Source organism: Pan troglodytes, chromosome 2 (genome assembly GCF_028858775.2).
Source record: "Pan troglodytes isolate AG18354 chromosome 2, NHGRI_mPanTro3-v2.0_pri, whole genome shotgun sequence".
Taxonomy (NCBI): domain Eukaryota; kingdom Metazoa; phylum Chordata; class Mammalia; order Primates; family Hominidae; genus Pan; species Pan troglodytes.
This window is the reverse complement of record NC_086015.1, coordinates 143,132,328-143,152,379: the sequence shown is the minus strand read 5'-3', so window position 1 is coordinate 143,152,379 and position 20,052 is coordinate 143,132,328. Positions and strand designations below refer to the sequence as shown.

The window sequence follows — 20,052 nt, the reverse complement described above, 5'->3', positions numbered from 1 at the left end:
ATCTCTCTCCTTCTCTTTCTCGCTTACCTCTATGAAGCTTCCCATTCTGACCTGAGAACTCAGCCGTGCATTATTACTACTCACACCAGATCCTCTTCCCAAATGATTTCTTCCCTGTTCTGCACTTGCTGTGTGCTCCTCACCCTCCTTCAAACTCCCGTTTGCAGACATCTGCTTATATCAATTACTGTGCTACAAAGTGATGGGAAATCTCCTCCCCCCCACCCCCCAAAAAAGTAATTTGCCTGTTTAACAAAGTGTCTATATTGGGAAAGCAGGGGGGAGATGTTTGGAAGTTCATTGTTTTTTATTCTTGTCTTCACCAAAACAACAGTCTCTCAGCTTGATCCCTTCATATCAGCCACTTCTTTACCGCACTCTGAGATATTTTCATAACGAGTTTTTCTCTCATGAGATTTCTCATTTCTAGAAATAGAAACTGCCTGTCAAGGATACACCAAGAAAAAAAATGCTGAAAAGAAACAGAATGCCTGCTTATAAAATATTTTCAAAACGATGACACCAAAAAATTTAAAAATTACAGATAAACATAATCTCCCATGTTCTTCTCAAATGTATCACTCCTAAGTTATCGGAGGGCCAGTTCCTAAAGCCTAGACAAGGCGAACTGCCTGCCTCCAGCTCTCCCCATCCTCCAAGAGTAATGCAGCCTGATAGGCATTTCCTCCCCTAAGCTGGTGGTCAAGTGTAGCTCAAAGCAAGCGTCCGAATCAGGCTGTCTCTAACAGGGAATCTATTTTCTGACAGGCACAAACCCCTCCGCCCTCTGATGATTGCCAGGCAGGATTTGGGGACCAAGTACCCCTCATTGTCACCTGGCGGATTTGGCCACAGCCCACAAACCAAACGCAAGCCCTACTTATGAACAGCGCAGAGAATCAACAAGTTATCACTAAGCTGTGCGCCCCAGCTAGGATCTGCCACAGCCTCCCCTGAGCCCACCACTGTTCCCCACCAGCTCTGCTCTTCCCTCGCCTCCCCACCCCCTGCAAGCACGTGACCTCCTGTTTCAGACCCGGCCCCCCACCCCAGAGCTCCCGGCGCTCCCAGGCAGCTGTCAAAGTCCGGGGTTCGCCGGCTTCCAGGCTCGCCTGACAGAGCCAGGCGTTCACTTGGATCTAGCTTCCTTCCGGGCGGGAGTCGCGGGGAGGTCAAGCTCTTCAAAGGAACAGGGTGGGCAGGGGAGTGGTGCCAGGTTAGGCTCCTCGGTCCTCGGTAGTCAGAGCGGAGTAGGAAAGGCAGCGGGGAGCCTCACATCCCGCGGTTCTTCCGGACCCCGCCGCCTACCCGGAGGGTACACGTTCCCCGGGGAGTCAGAGACGCCCCGGGGGAGCTTGAGGAGTGTCAGCGGGGCCTTCCCTGGAGCCTACAAGTTTCCACTCCATCCCCGAGCTGGGAGACAAGTCACAGCTCGGCTCCCTCCTTGAAAGCACCGCCGCTGATCCTTCCCCCAGGCAGGAGCAGACACCTGCTTGTCCCCACGGCGCGCCAGCGCCCTGCTCTAGCCGTCCCTGGGCCAGAGCTCGAAACTCACCCACTGAGCTCCCACCCCGGCACAGACAGCCCTCAAAGTTGTCCGTACTCCCCAGACCTCGCCTTCTGCTCAGCCCCCGGACCCCGCCCAGGGGTTGAGCTGACGTCCGCGGGTGGACCTCTCTGGTCCGCTGCGCAGGGAACTGACTTCGGGGATCCAGGGCGCACAGAGGCCAGAGAAGCTGCGGCAAGGGAGGGTGGGCAAATCCAGCTTGAGCCTAGGTCCTTGCCGCTTTCACCCTCAAGCCTGCCCTGCCTCCCTCCTGGGAGAAGAGCAAACTTCCCCAGCACCCACCTTTAGCCGCGAGGAGGCGGCGCTGCCGGCTGTCCCCGCCACCGCCGCTGCCGCTCCCCACGCCCAGCGCCAGCAGGAGCGGCACCCAGCACAGCCGCCCAGGCAGCATCCTCGCAGCAGCCGCCAACGAGCTGCAGCCGCCGCCTACTGTCCGCGCCGGCTCTCGCCTCCCGGTGCCTGCCGCACCGTGGGCCGCCTCGCCGTGCCCGATGGGTGCGCTTCTAGCGCTGCCGCCGCGGCGCTCGGCCTCCGGTTCCCGCCGCTGCGCCGCTAGCTCGCCGGCAGCAGCCGCGCTCACTGGCGCGGACCCGGAGCGGCTCAGGCGCTCACCCCGGGACGGCCCGTGACGTCACGGAGGGAGGGAGGTGGCTCGTGCATATTCATGAACGCGGGCATCGGCGCCGGGTTCCGCGCTCCCCGCCCCAAGGCCCCGACCCCCAACTTTCTTCAGCCGTCTCCACGCTCCGGGGCCCTGTCCAGGTCCCCCTGCCCAGTCGGGACCGGGCCCCCAGAGGACCCTGGTGGGCGGCTCCGGAGAGCCCTCCAGCCCCGCGCCTCCACTCCGACTCTCGGAAAAGCTGCCGCAAGGGAGGGAGGGCTCCCCCAGAAAGTGGCCACCCGAGGCCTGAGGGTCATCTGGGGTGGCGCGAGGGACCCTGACCTGCCATGCCCTTTGAACTGATATCTGGGCGGAGAGGACTGACGGGCGTCGCTAAGGGTCTTGCCCTTGGCTGGGTCTCTGGGCGTTCTGCGTCCACTGGTCTGGGGAGGGCGCCAGGCGCACACTAGAGCAGCGCCTAGTGGTGCTAGGGGTTGTCGGGCAGAGTAGATAGCCTTGGACCTGGATGGCAATGGCCGGGCTCCACGTCATCTCCGAGAAGCAGGGGCAGCCGCGGCTCTTAGAGGCTGATAGAACAGCTAGATCAGAAAACTTGGGGTGCTGGGCCTGCTGAGGCTGCAGTGGCGGGGGCGGGGTGTCAAACTTAAAATTCCCTGCTGTATGGTGCCATGCAAGAAGTTGCCACCTTTATGTTGTCACTCCGCATCTCTAAGAACAGGCTACTTGACGTCATGCCTTGTAAAATCTCGTGCCATGGAGTATTGTCAGTTCCCTGAGTGCAGGAGCCAGTGCATATCTTTGCATCCTCAACCATCTCTAGGCCGTGAAAAAATTACAAAGGTACTCACAAAAAAAAAAAAAAAAACGGTAAGGACTCAGAATAAATCCTTGACCATATTTACCTAAATGAAATGCCAACATCACACACAATGCAGGGTTTATAAGGAATAGTTTGGAAATAAAGTAGATATGGAAATATAGAAACAAACAACATTATTTATTTAGTCATTGATTCAAGACGTTTGCTGAGCATCTAGACAGGCTGTATCACCCTGACAGTGAGCACTGGATTAGTCGTTGGAGATCCAAAGACAGAGGAGAGAGTGGGTCCTATCCTCAAAGCTTTTGTTCCCTGCTTGGGGAGCCAGAGAGGGCAGCAAAGGCAATTACAATCCCTTGTAAGTGTTATGGTCCTGCACATTCTTTATGTTGCTAGCTATGAGCCTATACAAATCAATTAACAAAATGTGTATATTTCAAGAGTGCCTAAACAGCATCCTCTAATTAATAACTGTAGTTTGAGGTACTCAACAAAGCCATAAAATCCATTAACAGCACTCCTGCAGCTCAGCCTCCCTCTGCTGCCCCGGCAGCTCACTCAGAGCCTCTGCAGTGGTGAAAGCCAACTCTTCAGGATTTCAGGCACCAGGATGTGCTTGGGGACAGCAGTGAATCATGGTGGCTGCATGGGGCTCAGACCCATGTGGGGCTCTTTACCTTCAGGTCTCCTTTAGCCCACAAATCAACATGTGCGCTATTATTCTCATTTCACACATGATGAAATAGAGGCTCAGAGAAGTTAGGTAGCTTCCTTGTTCAGGGTCAAAAATCTAGTAAATGTTCCAGGCCAACACCAGGACCTTGCCTTTGTCAGATGTTGGTTTCAGAATCTAGAAAAGACGGCATGGAAAGGTGGTAGCTGACCCAGGGAAAATAAAAAAGCCAGAAAATAGAAGAGAAATGTAAATTTGTCTCATTTTCTTCCATTTATGCTCCACCCAACTACATATCTGCCCTCCTCCCTTCATTTTTTTCTTTTTTTTGTATTTTTTATTTTTCATTTTTTTATTTTTTTTATTTTTATTTTTTATTATATTTTAAGTTTTAGGGTACATGTGCACATTGTGCAGGTTAGTTACATATGTATACATGTGCCATGCTGGTGCGCTGCACCCACTAACTCGTCATCTAGCATTAGGTATATCTCCCAATGCTATCCCTCCCCCCTCCCCCCTCCCCACCACAGTCCCCAGAGTATGGTATTCCCCTTCCTGTGTCCATGTGATCTCATTGTTCAATTCCCACCTATGAGTGAGAATATGCGGTGTTTGGTTTTTTGTTCTTGCGATAGTTTACTGAGAATGATGGTTTCCAATTTCATCCATGTCCCTACAAAGGATATGAACTCATCATTTTTTATGGCTGCATAGTATTCCATGGTGTATATGTGCCACATTTTCTTAATCCAGTCTATCATTGTTGGACATTTGGGTTGGTTCCAAGTCTTTGCTATTGTGAATAATGCCGCAATAAACATACGTGTGCATGTGTCTTTATAGCAGCATGATTTATAGTCATTTGGGTATATACCCAGTAATGGGATGGCTGGGTCAAATGGTATTTCTAGTTCTAGATCCCTGAGGAATCGCCACACTGACTTCCACAATGGTTGAACTAGTTTACAGTCCCACCAACAGTGTAAAAGTGTTCCTATTTCTCCACATCCTCTCCAGCACCTGCTGTTTCCTGACTTTTGAATGATTGCCATTCTAACTGGTGTGAGATGATATCTCATAGTGGTTTTGATTTGCATTTCTCTGATGGCCAGTGATGATGAGCATTTTTTCATGTGTTTTTTGGCTGCATAAATGTCTTCTTTTGAGAAGTGCCTGTTCATGTCCTTCGCCCACTTTTTGATGGGGTTGTTTGTTTTTTTCTTGTAAATTTGTTTGAGTTCACTGTAGATTCTGGATATTAGCCCTTTGTCAGATGAGTAGGTTGCGAAAATTTTCTCCCATGTTGTAGGTTGCCTATTCACTCTGATGGTAGTTTCTTTTGCTGTGCAGAAGCTCTTTAGTTTAATTAGATCCCATTTGTCAATTTTGGCTTTTGTTGCCATTGCTTTTGGTGTTTTGGACATGAAGTCCTTGCCCACGCCTATGTCCTGAATGGTATTGCCTAGGTTTTCTTCTAGGGTTTTTATGGTTTTAGGTCTAACGTTTAAATCTTTAATCCATCTTGAATTGATTTTTGTATAAGGTGTAAGGAAGGGATCCAGTTTCAGCTTTCTACATATGGCTAGCCAGTTTTCCCAGCACCATTTATTAAATAGGGAATCCTTTCCCCATTGCTTGTTTTTCTCAGGTTTGTCAAAGATCAGATAGTTGTAGGTAAGCGGCGTTATTTCTGAGGGCTCTGTTCTGTTCCATTGATCTATATTTCTGTTTTGGTACCAGTACCATGCTGTTTTGGTTACTGTAGCCTTGTAGTATAGTTTGTCTAATAAGTAGACCTATCTTACTGACCTGCACTGTTCCTTGATGTCATTATACTGGGCTTTGTTAAGATCACTGATTGGTCCTAATAATTTTACGTGAAGTTTCAAATTCAGACCAAATAATGAGAAACAGGGGGAAATGTAGCTTATTAGGAAGCATCTCCATGGAGAGATAGCCAGGAAAGAACACAGCAAAGAAAAACACTAGGGGGTGGGCCAGTTACCAACAGGCACAAAATTGCTAGCCTCCATCTCCTCCTCTACCAATGAGGGTAATAACAATGCCTATTGTGGTAGATCAAGTGCACTAATGGCCATTTGTCCATGCTTCTCTGAATCTGTTTCCTTTGGATGTGCCCTCCCACCCCAACTCTGAGCTAGGCCATATGATTTGCTTTGGTCAGTGGGACAGCGGCATGCATGTTGCCTCTTCCTGCCTTGAATCCCTGCTGCTGACATGAGAACAAGCCTAAGCTAACCTGCAGAAGGGTAGGAGACTGCATGGAGTAGAACTGAGCTGTTTCAGACAGCCAAGGTCACACTAGGCTGGTCAGAACCAACTGGCCTACAGGCTGGCTAACCACAGACACATGAGCAAGCCCAGGTAAGCTCAACCAAGATCAGCCAAGCCTGGCTCACATCAGAACTATCCAGCTGACTTATGAGATACAATAAGTGGTTTTTGCATTAATTCATTATGTTCTGGAGCAATTGATTGAGCAGCATTATGCCTACTTCATAAGATCATTACAAGAAGTAAATTTTTAAAATATGTTAAACAGTATGTTGCACATAGTCAATGTTCAATAAATGTAAAAATGTCTTCCCCTTATCCTACTTCCTATATCTCTGAAAACAAGTGTGCCAGTCACACATTTGATTTGATTCATTTGGGGAACAGGCAACAATGACCTGCCTTAGAGGAGATAAAAGTAAGTAAGTTCAGCCTTAGAAATACTCAGACATAAGAGCTTTTAAGTCCACATCATTTGTATGGAGCACTACTGTGCTGTCTGCTTCTGCTGGGCCATTGCAGATGCAAAAGATGGGGTAAAGCAACCTAACAGTTAATGAGTCCTCATTCTTTCCATGCCAGGCTTTACAATGGAGGATATACATTCCACACCTACACCTTCTTTAATCTTTGCAACAAGTGTGCTGTGGTTTGAATATGCATCCCCTCCAAAACTCATGTTGAAGCTTAATCCTCAATGTGGCAGTATTGAGAGGTGAGACGTTTGGCAGGGGACTGGTTCATGATGGCTTTGCTCTCATGAATAGATTAATCTGTGCATAGATTAATATATTAATGTGTCAATAGATCAATGGGTTATCATGGGAATGGGACTGGTAGTTTTATAACAAGAAGTAGAGAGACCTGAGCTATTACATGAAGTGATGCCCTTTGCCACCTCTACAGAATCCACATGAACAAGAAGGACCTCACCAGATTTGGACTCTCAACCTCAGGCCTCTCAGCCTCCATAATTTTAAGAAATAAATTTGTTTTCTTTATAAATTACCTAGTTTCAGGTATTCTGTTATAAGCAACAGAAAATTGACTAAGACAATTGTGCTATTTTCCCTATTTAATCATAATCAGATTACTGGCTCAGAAAGTTTGAGCAACTTATCCATATCTGCATAATTGTGCAGAATATCAATTCATGTCTGCTTAATTCCAAATTTCATCTTTCTCCCACACATCATGACTTTGGGGAGAGGCATGCGGGATAAGTAAGCAACAAAAAATAGTTTCAAATCAGAAAAGATAGCTTTGGGGATTTGATTTTTAAAAAACCTTTATCAATCACTACCTCTGATTAAGGACCAATTTAAATAGCCAACTGTCACCAAAGTAGAGATACAAATCTCTGAATATCCATTACTTATTCTGGACTTAGTATTGTGGCATATTCCTCTAAAGACTTTATTCAAAAAATGGTGAACAGGGCCGGGCGCGGTGGCTCATGCCTGTAATCCCAGCACTTTGGGAGGCCGAGGCGGGCGGATCACGAGGTCAGGAGTTCAAGACCAGCCTGGCCAACATGGTGAAACCCCATCTCTACTAAAAATACAAAAATTAGTCAGGTGTGGTGGTGCGTGCCTGTAGTCCCAGCTACTCGGGAAGCTGAGGCAGGAGACTCGCTTGAACCTGGGAGGCAGAGGTTGCAGTGAGCCGAGATCATGCCACTGCACTGCAGCCTGGGTGACAGAGCAAGACTCCATCTCAAAAAAAAAAATGGTGAACAGGATGATGTAAAGCTTGGTCACTCTAAGCCTCAAGTCTGGGGCACCACCTGGCAGTGTAATAATGAATCTCAGGTAATTTATCTGGGTCAATAGTTCTTAATAAATAAATAACTCCCCTATTCCAGAAAATAGAATCTAACTGGCATAGGCCCCATATAAACATAGCCATTTCCTCTCATTTCACCAGGATCATTAATGTGTTGCCCAATTAAGCACCAAAACACAGGCCCTAAATAATTTAAGCTGGGTAATCGAAGAAAATAAATAAATTATATATACTTATGGAAACTTATTTTTAAAAAGAAAATTAAACTGAGGCTTTCTCCATGACCCAAATTTAATTCAACTAAAAGTACTTAACTTTAAAAGAAAGGTTGAAAAGCTGATCTTTACAGAACTAGAGTCATTTGTCATTCTTTTTTCCCATCTTGACAGGTAAAACTGGGGCTTCATGACCCTTGAACAACTGGACAGTGCAGAATTTTTAACATTGTTCTTGGAAGTTTTTACGCTGTTGCTGCCAAAGGAACTTCTTTTAAAAAAAGTTTAGGCATTTCTCTTCAGGAAAAAGTTAAAAAAAAAAAAAAAAAAAAAAAAAAAGCTTGTTCACAACCAAATCCAGTTCAGCATTGTTTGGACATGAGTGTTTTATGCTTGGCAAGGTGGAGTGCCCTGGCTGAAAACAAAGATATCATTAATAATAGCAAGGCATTATTCCAGTACACTTATGTATACTTTCCTTGGAATTTTATGCCCTGTGGTGTTTTGCTTGTTTGTTTTTTTAAGCAGCCATAAAATTCTGTGGCTCTTCCTCCATTGAGAGATGGAATCTATATCTCTTCTCCTTGAATCCAAACAGCCTTGAATCTGAGCATTGTTTCTATCAGTAGACTGCAGCAGCAGTGATGCTGTGTGACTTCCCAGACTAGATTATAATGGTGATGCAGCATTTGCCTTGCTTGCTAGGATGCTCACATATGGAGGCTGGAGCCTCCGTGTAAGAATTCTAACTACGCTAAGGCCGCCATGTTTTAAGGATCACAGGCCATGCGGAAAGGCTGTATATAAGTAGTTTACAGCCCCAGCTGAGTCCAACATTTGAGTTATCCTGAAAGTTCCAAATAATTCTTCCCACTATGCCCTGCCCAAATTCCTGACCTATAGAATCCATGAATGTAATCAAATGGTTGTTTATACCACTAAGTTTTGGTGTCATTTATAATACATCTAGAGGAAATAGAACATATTTATTTTCATTTGTTCCCTACAACAAAGGCTGGGAAAAGATAAATATTATATTTCGAGGCAAGTCATGTGTAATTAGTCCTATTTTGTAGCTCAGATGTTGAGACTTGTAGAAGCCAAGGCAAGGAATAAGTAGAGCTTAGTGGAAAGAAAATGATTTCTAGAATCAGACAGACCTAAGTTGCAAACCTAGCTTTCCTGTTTTCTAATGATGTCTGACTCGAGAAAGCTACTTACTCTGAACCTCAGTTTCCTCATCTATAAACTTAGACTAATGAAGCAGGTTGTTTTCAGAGTAAAATGAACTGTAAACTGCTGAATTCTTTCCATGCCAGATGGTAGGGATACAGTAAATAGGGCCATTGATAGTTAAAATGGACACTCACCCAGGGCTACACAGGTTGTGGATAGCCTTTTGCCTGACTTGATCCAGTATTTGGTGTTTTCTATGCAGGTAAAACGTGGACAGATATGGACACACATGACACCACAGAAGCTCCAGCCCCACCAGCCCCTTTGCCAATCCTGCCACAGGAAGCACCAGCCCACCTGCCCTGCCAGAGCAATTCAGATGTGTCTCAAGTACCTAAATCTATCTGCTCTGTCATTCCAGGGCTTTGTTCCACTAAGGGAGATGAGAAGGAACCTACCACTTATTGAGCACCTACGATGAGCCAGACACTGCACATATTACTTCAACCCTCCAAAAGTCTAGAAAGGTGATTTATCATTTCCATTGGACACCTAGGGAGATTAAGTTTCAAAGAGATTCAGCAACTTGCTCAAAGAAATTAAGGTGCACTGCTAAAAATGAAGAAGCTGGAATTTGAATTGTCTGGGTCCTCTCTGACTCTGAAGCCATGTTTTTCCAGCCAAGTGAGGCAATGTGTCCAGCCTCCACCACAGCTGTAGGTGCAGGGTTTGTACAGAGACCAAATGCACTACCCTGAGTCATTCTGGCCATAATCCCAGGTTTTACACAGAAGCCGTTGTCTTTCAGTGATTCTCTGAAGTTTCCCAGGTTGGAATCCTGTTTCCCCACTGTCTCAGTTGGTACTGGAGATCTTCCCTAGAGATGTTCCTTTCTCTTTTATTTCCTTTCTGTCCCTAAGGGCCTGACTCAAGCTCCACACCTCAGGCTGTCTCCTGACTCCATCCTCTCCTGCAAGGCTTTCACATAACCAGTGGTGTGATCAATACCTAGCTCTCCTACACTGCTCAGATACTTTCCAAGACTCATCAAGACTTATTGCAGAAGGCCAAAGTTGCTTAACAAAAATTCAAGTCCCTCACCAGCCTGGCCTCAACTTCCATTGATAACCTGACTTCCTGTGACTCCATTTTAGGTAAACTCTGCTCCAGCCAGTCTGGGGACTCCACTGTTTTTCAATAGGGACCACACCAATCCTGCTTCTACACCTTTGCTCACGCTAGAAACCCTCTACTGAAGTGGGGCTGAATTGTGTTTCTCAAAAAGTCTTGTGTTGAAGGTCTAACCACTAGTACCTCAGAATATGATTCAGAATATGACTGTATTTGAAGATATGGCCTTTAAAGTGGTAATTAAGTTAAAGTGAGATTATTAAGGTGGGCCTTAATTTAATATGACTGGTGCCTTTCCTTCTAAGAAGAGGAGATTTGGAAATATAATGTGAAGACAGAGAAAAGACAGCCATCTACCAGCCCAGGAGAGAGGCCTCAGAAGAAACCAACCCTGCCAACACCTTGATCTTGAACTTCCTACCTCCAAAATTGTCAGAAAATAAGTTATTAAGCCACACAGTCTGTGGTATTTTGTTATGCAGCCCTCCACACTAATACACCTACCTACAGTCTCTTCCTCTTTCTCCCCAAATAACCTTCTCAGTCTTACTTCCCAAATAAATATTTTTCTACCTCCCCAAGCACTTGCTTATCTTAAAGTCTTCAAGAGGCTTCTCATCACTCTTAAAATAAAAAAAAAAATAAACAATTTTAGTCTAACTCACAAAGCCCAACTTGATTATTCCTGCCTGCTTCTCTGACCTCTCCCACCTTGTCTACTGGCCTTTGGTCCTTCGAACATAACCAGCTCTTTCCTGCCTTTGCTTTAAACTGGGATTGTACTTCCCTCTTACATCACATGGCATTCAGGTTTCATTTTAAATGTCACTTCTCCAGGGAAGTCATTCCATTACTCTATATAGCGTTTCTTTTTTAATTCTCTGTAATCACTCCTTGCTGATATTTTCTTGAAAGTTTACTTGCTCATTTATTTCCAGCCTCCTCCCAATAGAACTTAAATTACAGGAGAGGCGAGACTCATGTGCCTGACACATGGGTGCTAGATAGTTATTTATTGAGTGAATGAATGAATGCATGAATGAATGGTTTACTTCTCTGAGCAGAGCACTTTTTGTCCTGCATCCCTCCTTTTTGACTATTGACATAAACATCCTATTGAAAAATCACTTAAATGTATATTCTTCTTATAAATATCTAGAACTTATATTTTCATGTAGCTTGAGCATAATACTGAAAAATTCATACTCATGGGTGGGGGGGGTGTTAAGTAAGAAAGCATTTTAAAGGGTGAGTAGTACAGATACTGTTTTCGTTTTATACATAAGGAAATGGATGCAAAGAGAGGTTACATCACTGGCTTAAGCTCACACAGCCTGGGCTAGATTCTAGTTTTCTTGAGTCCTGGTTCAGAACTCTTTTTCTATATCATGTCTTGGTACATAGTCAGAGTCAATAAGTAGAGTGCACAAACACCAGTGCTTAAAATGCCTGGAGCTGACTGAGCTAGGAGTCAGGAAATGCCTTCCACACAAACACCCCAATGGAGAGATCCCTATGAAAGAGAAGAGAAGGGTTAAACGTTCATTTGCTTTCCCAACTCAAAAAGCAGCCTATGCCTGCTCTTCAGAGCCTTCTAGTCTAAGATCGACAAGCTGACTTGCTAGACTGCTCCAAGGAAATCATTTCACCTAAGTAATTTTAAAGTTTTATGTCTTTCCATTTCTCAGTATTTAAGAAATTTTTTCCAGGTTGGCATGGTTATGTGTCGTGAATCATGTGTCCAAAGGGGACAGGATATATTATATCATCTTCATACAATGTTCTATAACATCTGGGAATGTCAAAAAGTGGTGTAGAGTGGATGGCACATGATAAATGGTATGTATTTGCCCATGGGGGAATTGAAGGACGTTAAACACCCAATGCCATGCCTAAATGGCAAAGTGTGGCTTCATTCCTGCTTTAGTCTATAAGTAACTGAATATTGGAGGCTGACTTTATGGTAAAAGATATCCAGCTATTTTTTGACTTTAGGGTTCAGGGATGAATACTCTTAAAGCAGACTACTAAAATCCATTCTAAATACATTTCCTTAAAACTGGTCTAGAGATTGATTTAATGCTGAACTAGGAGGAGTCAGAGAGAGAGTGAGAGGAAGAGAGAGGGGGGAACGTCAAAGAGGAGCTACATAAACAATGATTAAGGATTTTTGAGTATTTATATGATACAATTCATATACATGAATATGAAACTTTGTACTTTGCAAACAAAGATTAAGGTTTCCTTTACACTCTTCATAGAAATTCACTAGACGCCTGTATCATCAAAGTGCTTAAAACAGGTCTGTAATTAATAAATTATTTAAATATTTAAGCTGTCACTCAAAAGTGAATATGATATCTAGACATTCTTAGATACCCAGTGCTCATTTAAAACCAACAGGCCTTCATGAAAGAAAACCTTAAGATGAAAGAAGGCATCATGAACAACGAAAATATATTGATCTAAACAAGATTTAAACAAAATTAAAATAAGAGTTAAATAATGAGTAATTTGCATGGGATGTAAGCAAAATAGGAACAAAATACTAGACAAAAGTAACATCAAAACTAAAATAGAGGGATCAAGATTAAAATATCCTAGGTTCCATATATTGTTCAAAAGGAGAGTAAAGATATAGAATACTTTCAGACTTTTCTCATGCAAGTGTTCTTGTCAAGATTTTAAGGGTGAACAGTTAAAGATTAGATAGAGAACAAATAGTTTCCAAACAATCAAGAAGAAGAGGGGAATGAAAGGAAACCCATCCAATAAATGATAGTAAAGGAATAAAACGTGAAGCACAGAAAAGTAGGTTTATTAGAACAAAATAAATTGATATGATAAGTTCCTATGTACCATACTAAAAAGGGAAGGATTAGACTTATGTATTAATAATAGAGATTCTGAAGTTAGATATATTTTAATGCTATCATATGTTTGCAATTGGCACACCGAAAATATAAGTACACAGAAAAGTTGAAATGTACAATGTATATGTGAGTATGCATATATATTTACATATGTATTATATTGTGTATACACATATGTGTGTGTATACATATATATAGATCATAAGTGTTGCTTTTTATTTTCACATAAAATAAAATTTAAGGCAAAAAAGTTCTAAAATTAATGAGGATCACTATATAAAGGTAAAATGTTCAATTTGTCAGAAAGACATAACAGTTCTAATCCTCCATGCACTTAGTAACATAATCTCAAAATATATAGAAAAGCAAAAATTTACAGAATAAAAGACTCACAAATTCACAGTCATAATAAAAGATGTTAATGTACTTCATTTTGCAATGTATGGACCAAAACAATAAACGTTAGTAACAATAGAGACAATTTGAACAACACTATTAACAACAGCTCAAATGGACAAATTTAAACCTAGCAATTAACAATTAAAGGAAACAATTTAATCTTCAGGCACAAGTTGCTATTTATAAAGCACATCTCAACAAATACTAAGGAATCTCTATCATGTAGACAATATTTTTGTTACTATTATACCAAAATACAATTAATAACAATTTTTAATATGCACATATTTGGAAATTGAGGGGAAAATCTTCTACATGGCCAATAGATAAAAGAGAAAGTAAAAATACAAATTAGAAAACATTTAGAACTGAACAACAGTGAAAATACTACATATCAACACTTACAGAATGAAGCTGAATGTAATTTAGAAGTAATAGCCTTTAATGCTTATCTTAGAAAATAAGAAAGTCTGGGGACTTTTATGTTGAGTAGCCCAGACAAAAAGTCATAAAATGAACAACAATAGTTCTTAGGATTGTGTGATATTGCTAAAGCGCAATAGAAAAATAGAGAAATGGAACAGAATAGATAACTTGGAAATAGAAACATACATGTATAAATACTTAATGTATGCTTAGAAGTCAATGAAGGAAAAGATGGACTACTCTATCAATGGTAATAAAATCATTTCAATGGAACAATGGCTTAATCTGAAAAATACAAAATTATAAGTTTTAGAAAAAATTTTAGTAGAATATTTGTATGACTTAAAAGTAAGAAAGAATTTCTTAAATGCAAAAGGCACAAATCATGAAGAAAAGTATTGATATATTCAACACATCAAAATTAAGAAATTTTGTTCATCAAAAGACACCAAAAATAAAGTGAAATAGAAAGCCATGAGGTGAAGATTGATATCTGTGACTCTTGTAACTAACAAAGGATTGGTCTCACATATATGAAGAATTTCTACGAATCAGTAACAATAAACAATTAAGAAAAAAGGGGAAATTTATAAACTGGCAATCCATAAAAAATAAATCTGATAGGAAAATGCACAAAAAAATGTTCAATATTATAGGTCATTGGGGAAATAAAAGTTAAAAATAACAGCAAAATACTATTTCACACTTAACAAATTAGAAAAGTTTTAAAAGTCTAATAATACTATATATTAGCAAGAATAAGGAGCAATGGGACTATTTATACACTGCTGATGGAAATATAATTGGTACAACCACTTTAGACAGCATGAGATAGAATCTACTAAAACTGAATATGCACATACTCTGCAACCTAGTATATTAATTTCCTAGTGCTGCTGTAACAAAGCACCACCACCAACCAGCTGGTTTAAACAATAGAAATTTATTCTGTCACAATTTGGGAGGCTAGATGTCCAAATTCAAGGTGTCCGTTGTGTGGTGCCTTCTGAAGCCTCTAGAGGAAGACCCTTCCTTGCCTTTTCTGGCTTTTAGTAGCTCTGGATGTTTGCTGGCTGGAGGCAGCATAATCTCCACCTCAATCTTCACATTGCATTCTCCTTGTGTCTCTGTGTCTTTACACTGCCATCTTCTTAGACAAACACCAGTCATATGAGACTAGGAGCCACCCTACTTCAATGTGACCTCATCTTAACTGAACTAAATACATCTGCAATGACTGCAGTCAGCCGTCAATAGCTGTGGGGGCTGTAGGTTCCACGTCTGTGGATTCAACCAACAGCTAATTGAAATATTTGAAAGAAAAAAAAAAAGCATCTGTAGTAAACACGGATAGATGTTTTTTTCTTGTCATTCTTTTCTTTTCTTTTTTTGAGATGGAGTTTCACTGTTCGTGCCCAGACTGCAGTGCAATGGCGTGTTCTCGGCTCACTGCAACCTCCACCTCCTGGGTTCAAGCAATTCTCCTGTCTCAGCCTCCCAAGTAACTGGGATTACAGGCACGGGCCACCATGCCCAGCTAATTTTTGTATTTTTAGTAGAGACGGGATTTCACCATGTTGGCCAGGCTGGTCTGGAACTCCTGACCTCAGGTGATCTGCCCACCTCGGCCTCCCAAAGTCCTGGGATTACAGGCATAAGCCTCGGCACCCGGCCCTTGTCATCATTTTCTAAACAATACAGTGTAACAATGAACTACATAACATTTTGTTTCACTGTACTCTAGAGATGATTTAAGGTACATGGAAGGACATACGTAGGATAGGCACAAACATTATGCCATTTTATATAAGGGACTTGAGCATCCATGGATTTCTGGCATCCATGAGGAGTCCTGGAACCAATCACCCATGGACACTGTGTGACAACTGTATTTCCAAATAAGGTCATATTCTGAGGTACTAGTTTTTGGAGGACAAAATTTTACCCATAACATCTAGCCATAACTATTAGTTATATATATTTAAAATATACCCATGCACATGAAAACATATGTAAATGTTTGTTGCAGCATTTTTCATAATTATGAAAATATAAAATATAAACCTTTAACAGAAGATAAGTTTATAAATTATGATATATATTTAATGGAATATTAAATTAAATCAAATAGAATAAAACTAAATTAAATTTAATGAAATAGAAATTCTCCCATCACATGGGGAAACCAAAATACATAATGACAAACATAAAATAAAAGTTGGAAATTTTCTGTTTCAACAGAGTGATAGATTAGATATTAAAATAATGGACAAAATAGAGAAGTTTTAAACACATTCCTGAGCTGATGCAAAAATAAGGATTCCACAAAATCTAAAATTAAGTGAAACCGGAAACACCGGGAAGTGTGTGAGCACCAAAGCTGGCTTTGCCGTTTGTGGTTTTTTAATTGGCACATAATGTTTGTACATATTTCTGGGGTACATGTGATATTTTGTTACATGCATAGAACATGTAATAGTCAAATTAGAATATTTAAGATATCCAGCACAGTGAGCATTTATTAGTTCTGTGTTGGGAAGATTTCAAATCCTCTCTTCTACCTATTTTGAAATATACAATACATTGTTGTTAACTATGTTAACTATAGTCACCCTACTATGCAGAAAGTGAAAATGAAGGTCCCAAAGTGGTAGCACCTACAGGTGGCAGAAGCAACTGTGTGCACTGAGGAATAAAACTTTACCTAGGCATCAAATAATCGCCACAGGTAAAGGGTGAGATAAAACAAGTAGCACAAAATACTATGTACACTTACATGAACACAAACAGGCAGAAAGAGGAGACAACAGAAACATACACAAAAGCACCAGATATTGGAATTTACAGACATAAAAGTCTAAATTATGTTGAAGATATATCTAAAGAAATAAAAGACAAGCTTAGAAAGATCAATAGAATAGAAGGGATCATATATAAACAAGAAGATTTTGGAAAAAAAACAAATTCAACTTTAGAAATAAAAAATATATAATAAATATATTTGACTAAAAAACCAAAATGAGTAACATAATCAACAAACTTGATGTAGCTAAAGAGATACGTTTTGAATTGTAAAATAGATCCAAATAAGTATCTAAAATCCAGGCCAGAGGTTTAAAAATTTAAAAGAAAGTTCAAGGAACTAAAAGATAAGGGGAGAATACCATAACTGAAATTCCAGAAGAAATAAAAAGAAGAGATAATATAAAAATAGTTTCTGAGAATGTTTTAGAATTGTTGAGCGTCACCAAGTCTCAAGTACAGAAATTCTAATAAATTTAATACAAGGTAAATCTTTTATAAAAATCCATGTCAAGATGTTGTCTGTGTTTGTGTGTGAAAGACAGGGAGGAGAGAGATGGAGAAGGTGAAAGAGAAAGATAATTCCAGCAAGCAGGAAAGTACAAACGTGGCAAAATGTTAACAATTGATGAATCTACCTGAAGGGTATGAGTATTCATTAAATGATTCTTGAAACCCTTCAGAAGGATTGAAAAGTTTCAAAATAATTTAAATACAAATTAACAATATAAATATTACATACAACACAAATATAAGAAAAATACGAGAATACTGACAAGCAATGTATCTATATTGATTCAGTAATTTCTATCTTACCCCACCAGACTTAGTCAGTTTTCACTGGACATTTTACTAAGCTTTCAAGAAACCAATAGTTTCAATCTTACATAAAATTTTCTAAAGATAGAAAAAGTAAGAATGGCTTCAAATTCATTTCGTGACTTGACAAAATCATGATGGCCAAATCTGACAAGGACTGCACAGAAAGAGAGGAAATTAAAAAGCAAACTCACTAATGAACTTACATGAAAAGAATTTCCTTCCACTAGAAAAAAAAATTATCAAGGTGACCTAACAAGGTATTGAAGATTAGGGTTTATTGCAAAAACACAAGGTTCATTTAATTGCAGAAAACAGAGTAATGTAATTCACCACATTAAGATATTTAAAGAAATAAATGGAATGCTAATTTAAAAGATGCAGAAAGGTGTTTTTAAAATTATATGTATATTCATGATTTTTAAAAAAGTCTCAGAAAACTATGAAAGTTCGTCACCCTTATAAAGTGAATATATCCACACCTGTATACATATCTATATATGTATTATATTTAAGTTTATATTATGTATACTACATATTAATATACATAAAAGTCGTGTATTAAATATCACATTTAATTGTGAAACTTTGAAAGCTTTCCCTTCTGAGACTGGGAATTAAGTAAGAATGCTGCTCTCATGACTTTTGTTCAGCTTTGCACTGGAGGATTTAGTAAGCATGATTAAAAAAAAGAAAGAAAAATCTCTGAGGATTGGGATAAAAAGGAAACAATTATTGTTTTCTTCAGATTCCGGTTATATGACTGAATGTAGAAAGTTAAAAAAAGTCTATATGTAAATCATTAGAATTAATAAGAACTTTAGCAAGATTATCGGATACTAAAACAGCATGCAAAAATCATTTGCATTTCTATGTACCAGGTACAAATAATTAAAAATAAAAAATTTAAAAATATAAGCATCAAAAAATATGAAATAACTAGGAATGTATAAGCAGCCTTTATAGAGATTATTATGAAACATTATCAAGAGACACTAAAAAGACCTAAAAAAGTGACTAGAGATACCAAGTTATGGGATCAAAAGTATTAATTGTAAAGATGTCATTTATCTCCAAAATAACATATCAATTCAATGAAATCTCAATAAGAATCCAAAAAGTATTGCTTACTGTTTGTTTTGTGGAGCTTTATAAGCTGGTCTAAAATGTATTTTATAAATACAGGAGGACAAGAAAAACCATTACACTCTTTTGGAACAAGGTATGAGACCCTGCTTTACCTTATATCAAAACTTATTATAAAGCTATAGTAATTAAGATAGAATGCTATTTGTTCAGAGACTAACAACTAGGCCAGGGGACTAGAATGAAGTATGAAGAAATGTACCTATATATGGATAAAGAGGTATTGGATACAGATGAGGACATAATGCCTTTTCAATAAATTGTGCTGGGATAATTGGATATCCATAAGGAAAAACAAATGAAATTCAATCCTTACCCTATGCCAATTCCATGTGGAGGAAAAAAATAAAAACCCTACATGAAAGGCAAATCCATAAAGTTTTCAGAAGATAATATAGGAGAACATCTTCAAGGCCTTGGGATAGGGGAGTATTTTTTTAACAATAAATAAGAAATACCATAAAGGAAAACATTATATTAAATTAAAAATAAGTATCTTCCAGTACCATAAAGAGAGTGAAAACAGGAGCCACATTAGAAGGTATCTGTAATACATCTAAGTGACTAAGTTCTAGTATCCTGAATATATGTAGGCTCATTAATTTGTAATATTAATTATAACCACTAAATTGTCCAAAATTAAACGTCTGATTGTATCAAATGTTGGTGAGAATTTGGATCAAGGAGACTATCTTATCTTACAGGTTGGAGTGGAAATTGCTACAATTCTTTGACAAACTGTTACATAGTAAAATTTAAGATGTAACGCAGTGACCCAACAATACTATTCCTAGATATTTCCCCAAGAGAAACTTACAGGTGTGGATCAGGAAACATGGGCAAGAGGGTTTATGGAAGCATTGTTTGAAATAGTTTCAAACTGAAAATGCCCCAAATGTCAATTCTCAGTAGAAGGGATAAATAAATAGTGACATCTTCATTCAATGGAATAAAATAAAATAATGAAAATGAACAAACTACAGCTACACACTTAAAAACATGGATGTACCTGTGATGTCATTCCTTTTATATAAGATTTCAGAGGCAAAAGTAGGTTGTATTACTTATGGATACATACATATATAGTAAAACTACAAAGCACAACGCAGACATGATTATGACAAACATCAGGATAGGTTTACCTCTGGAGTGTAAGCCCCTTGAGGGCAGGGGCCGAGTCTTATTATCTTTATCTTCAGCAGCTAGCACAAGCCAGACACACAGTTGGCACTCATAAATTTTTTAATTGGATGTTTTGCTATCTACAATATAAGTTACTAAAGTTTAATTATTGAATGCT

General features: G+C 39.9%; 1 protein-coding gene across 1 annotated transcript in view; it reads right to left on the bottom strand.

The window, feature by feature from the left end:
- CLSTN2 (calsyntenin 2) overlaps positions 1-2,148 on the bottom strand; it is a 639,289-nt gene extending 637,141 nt beyond the window's left edge. The window contains exon 1 of the mRNA XM_526327.8: positions 1,850-2,148. Within this exon, the coding sequence (XP_526327.5) occupies positions 1,850-1,958 (109 nt within the window). The 5' untranslated portion in view covers positions 1,959-2,148. The remainder of the gene's footprint in view (positions 1-1,849) is intronic.
- Between the last annotated feature and the right edge of the window lie 17,904 nt (positions 2,149-20,052).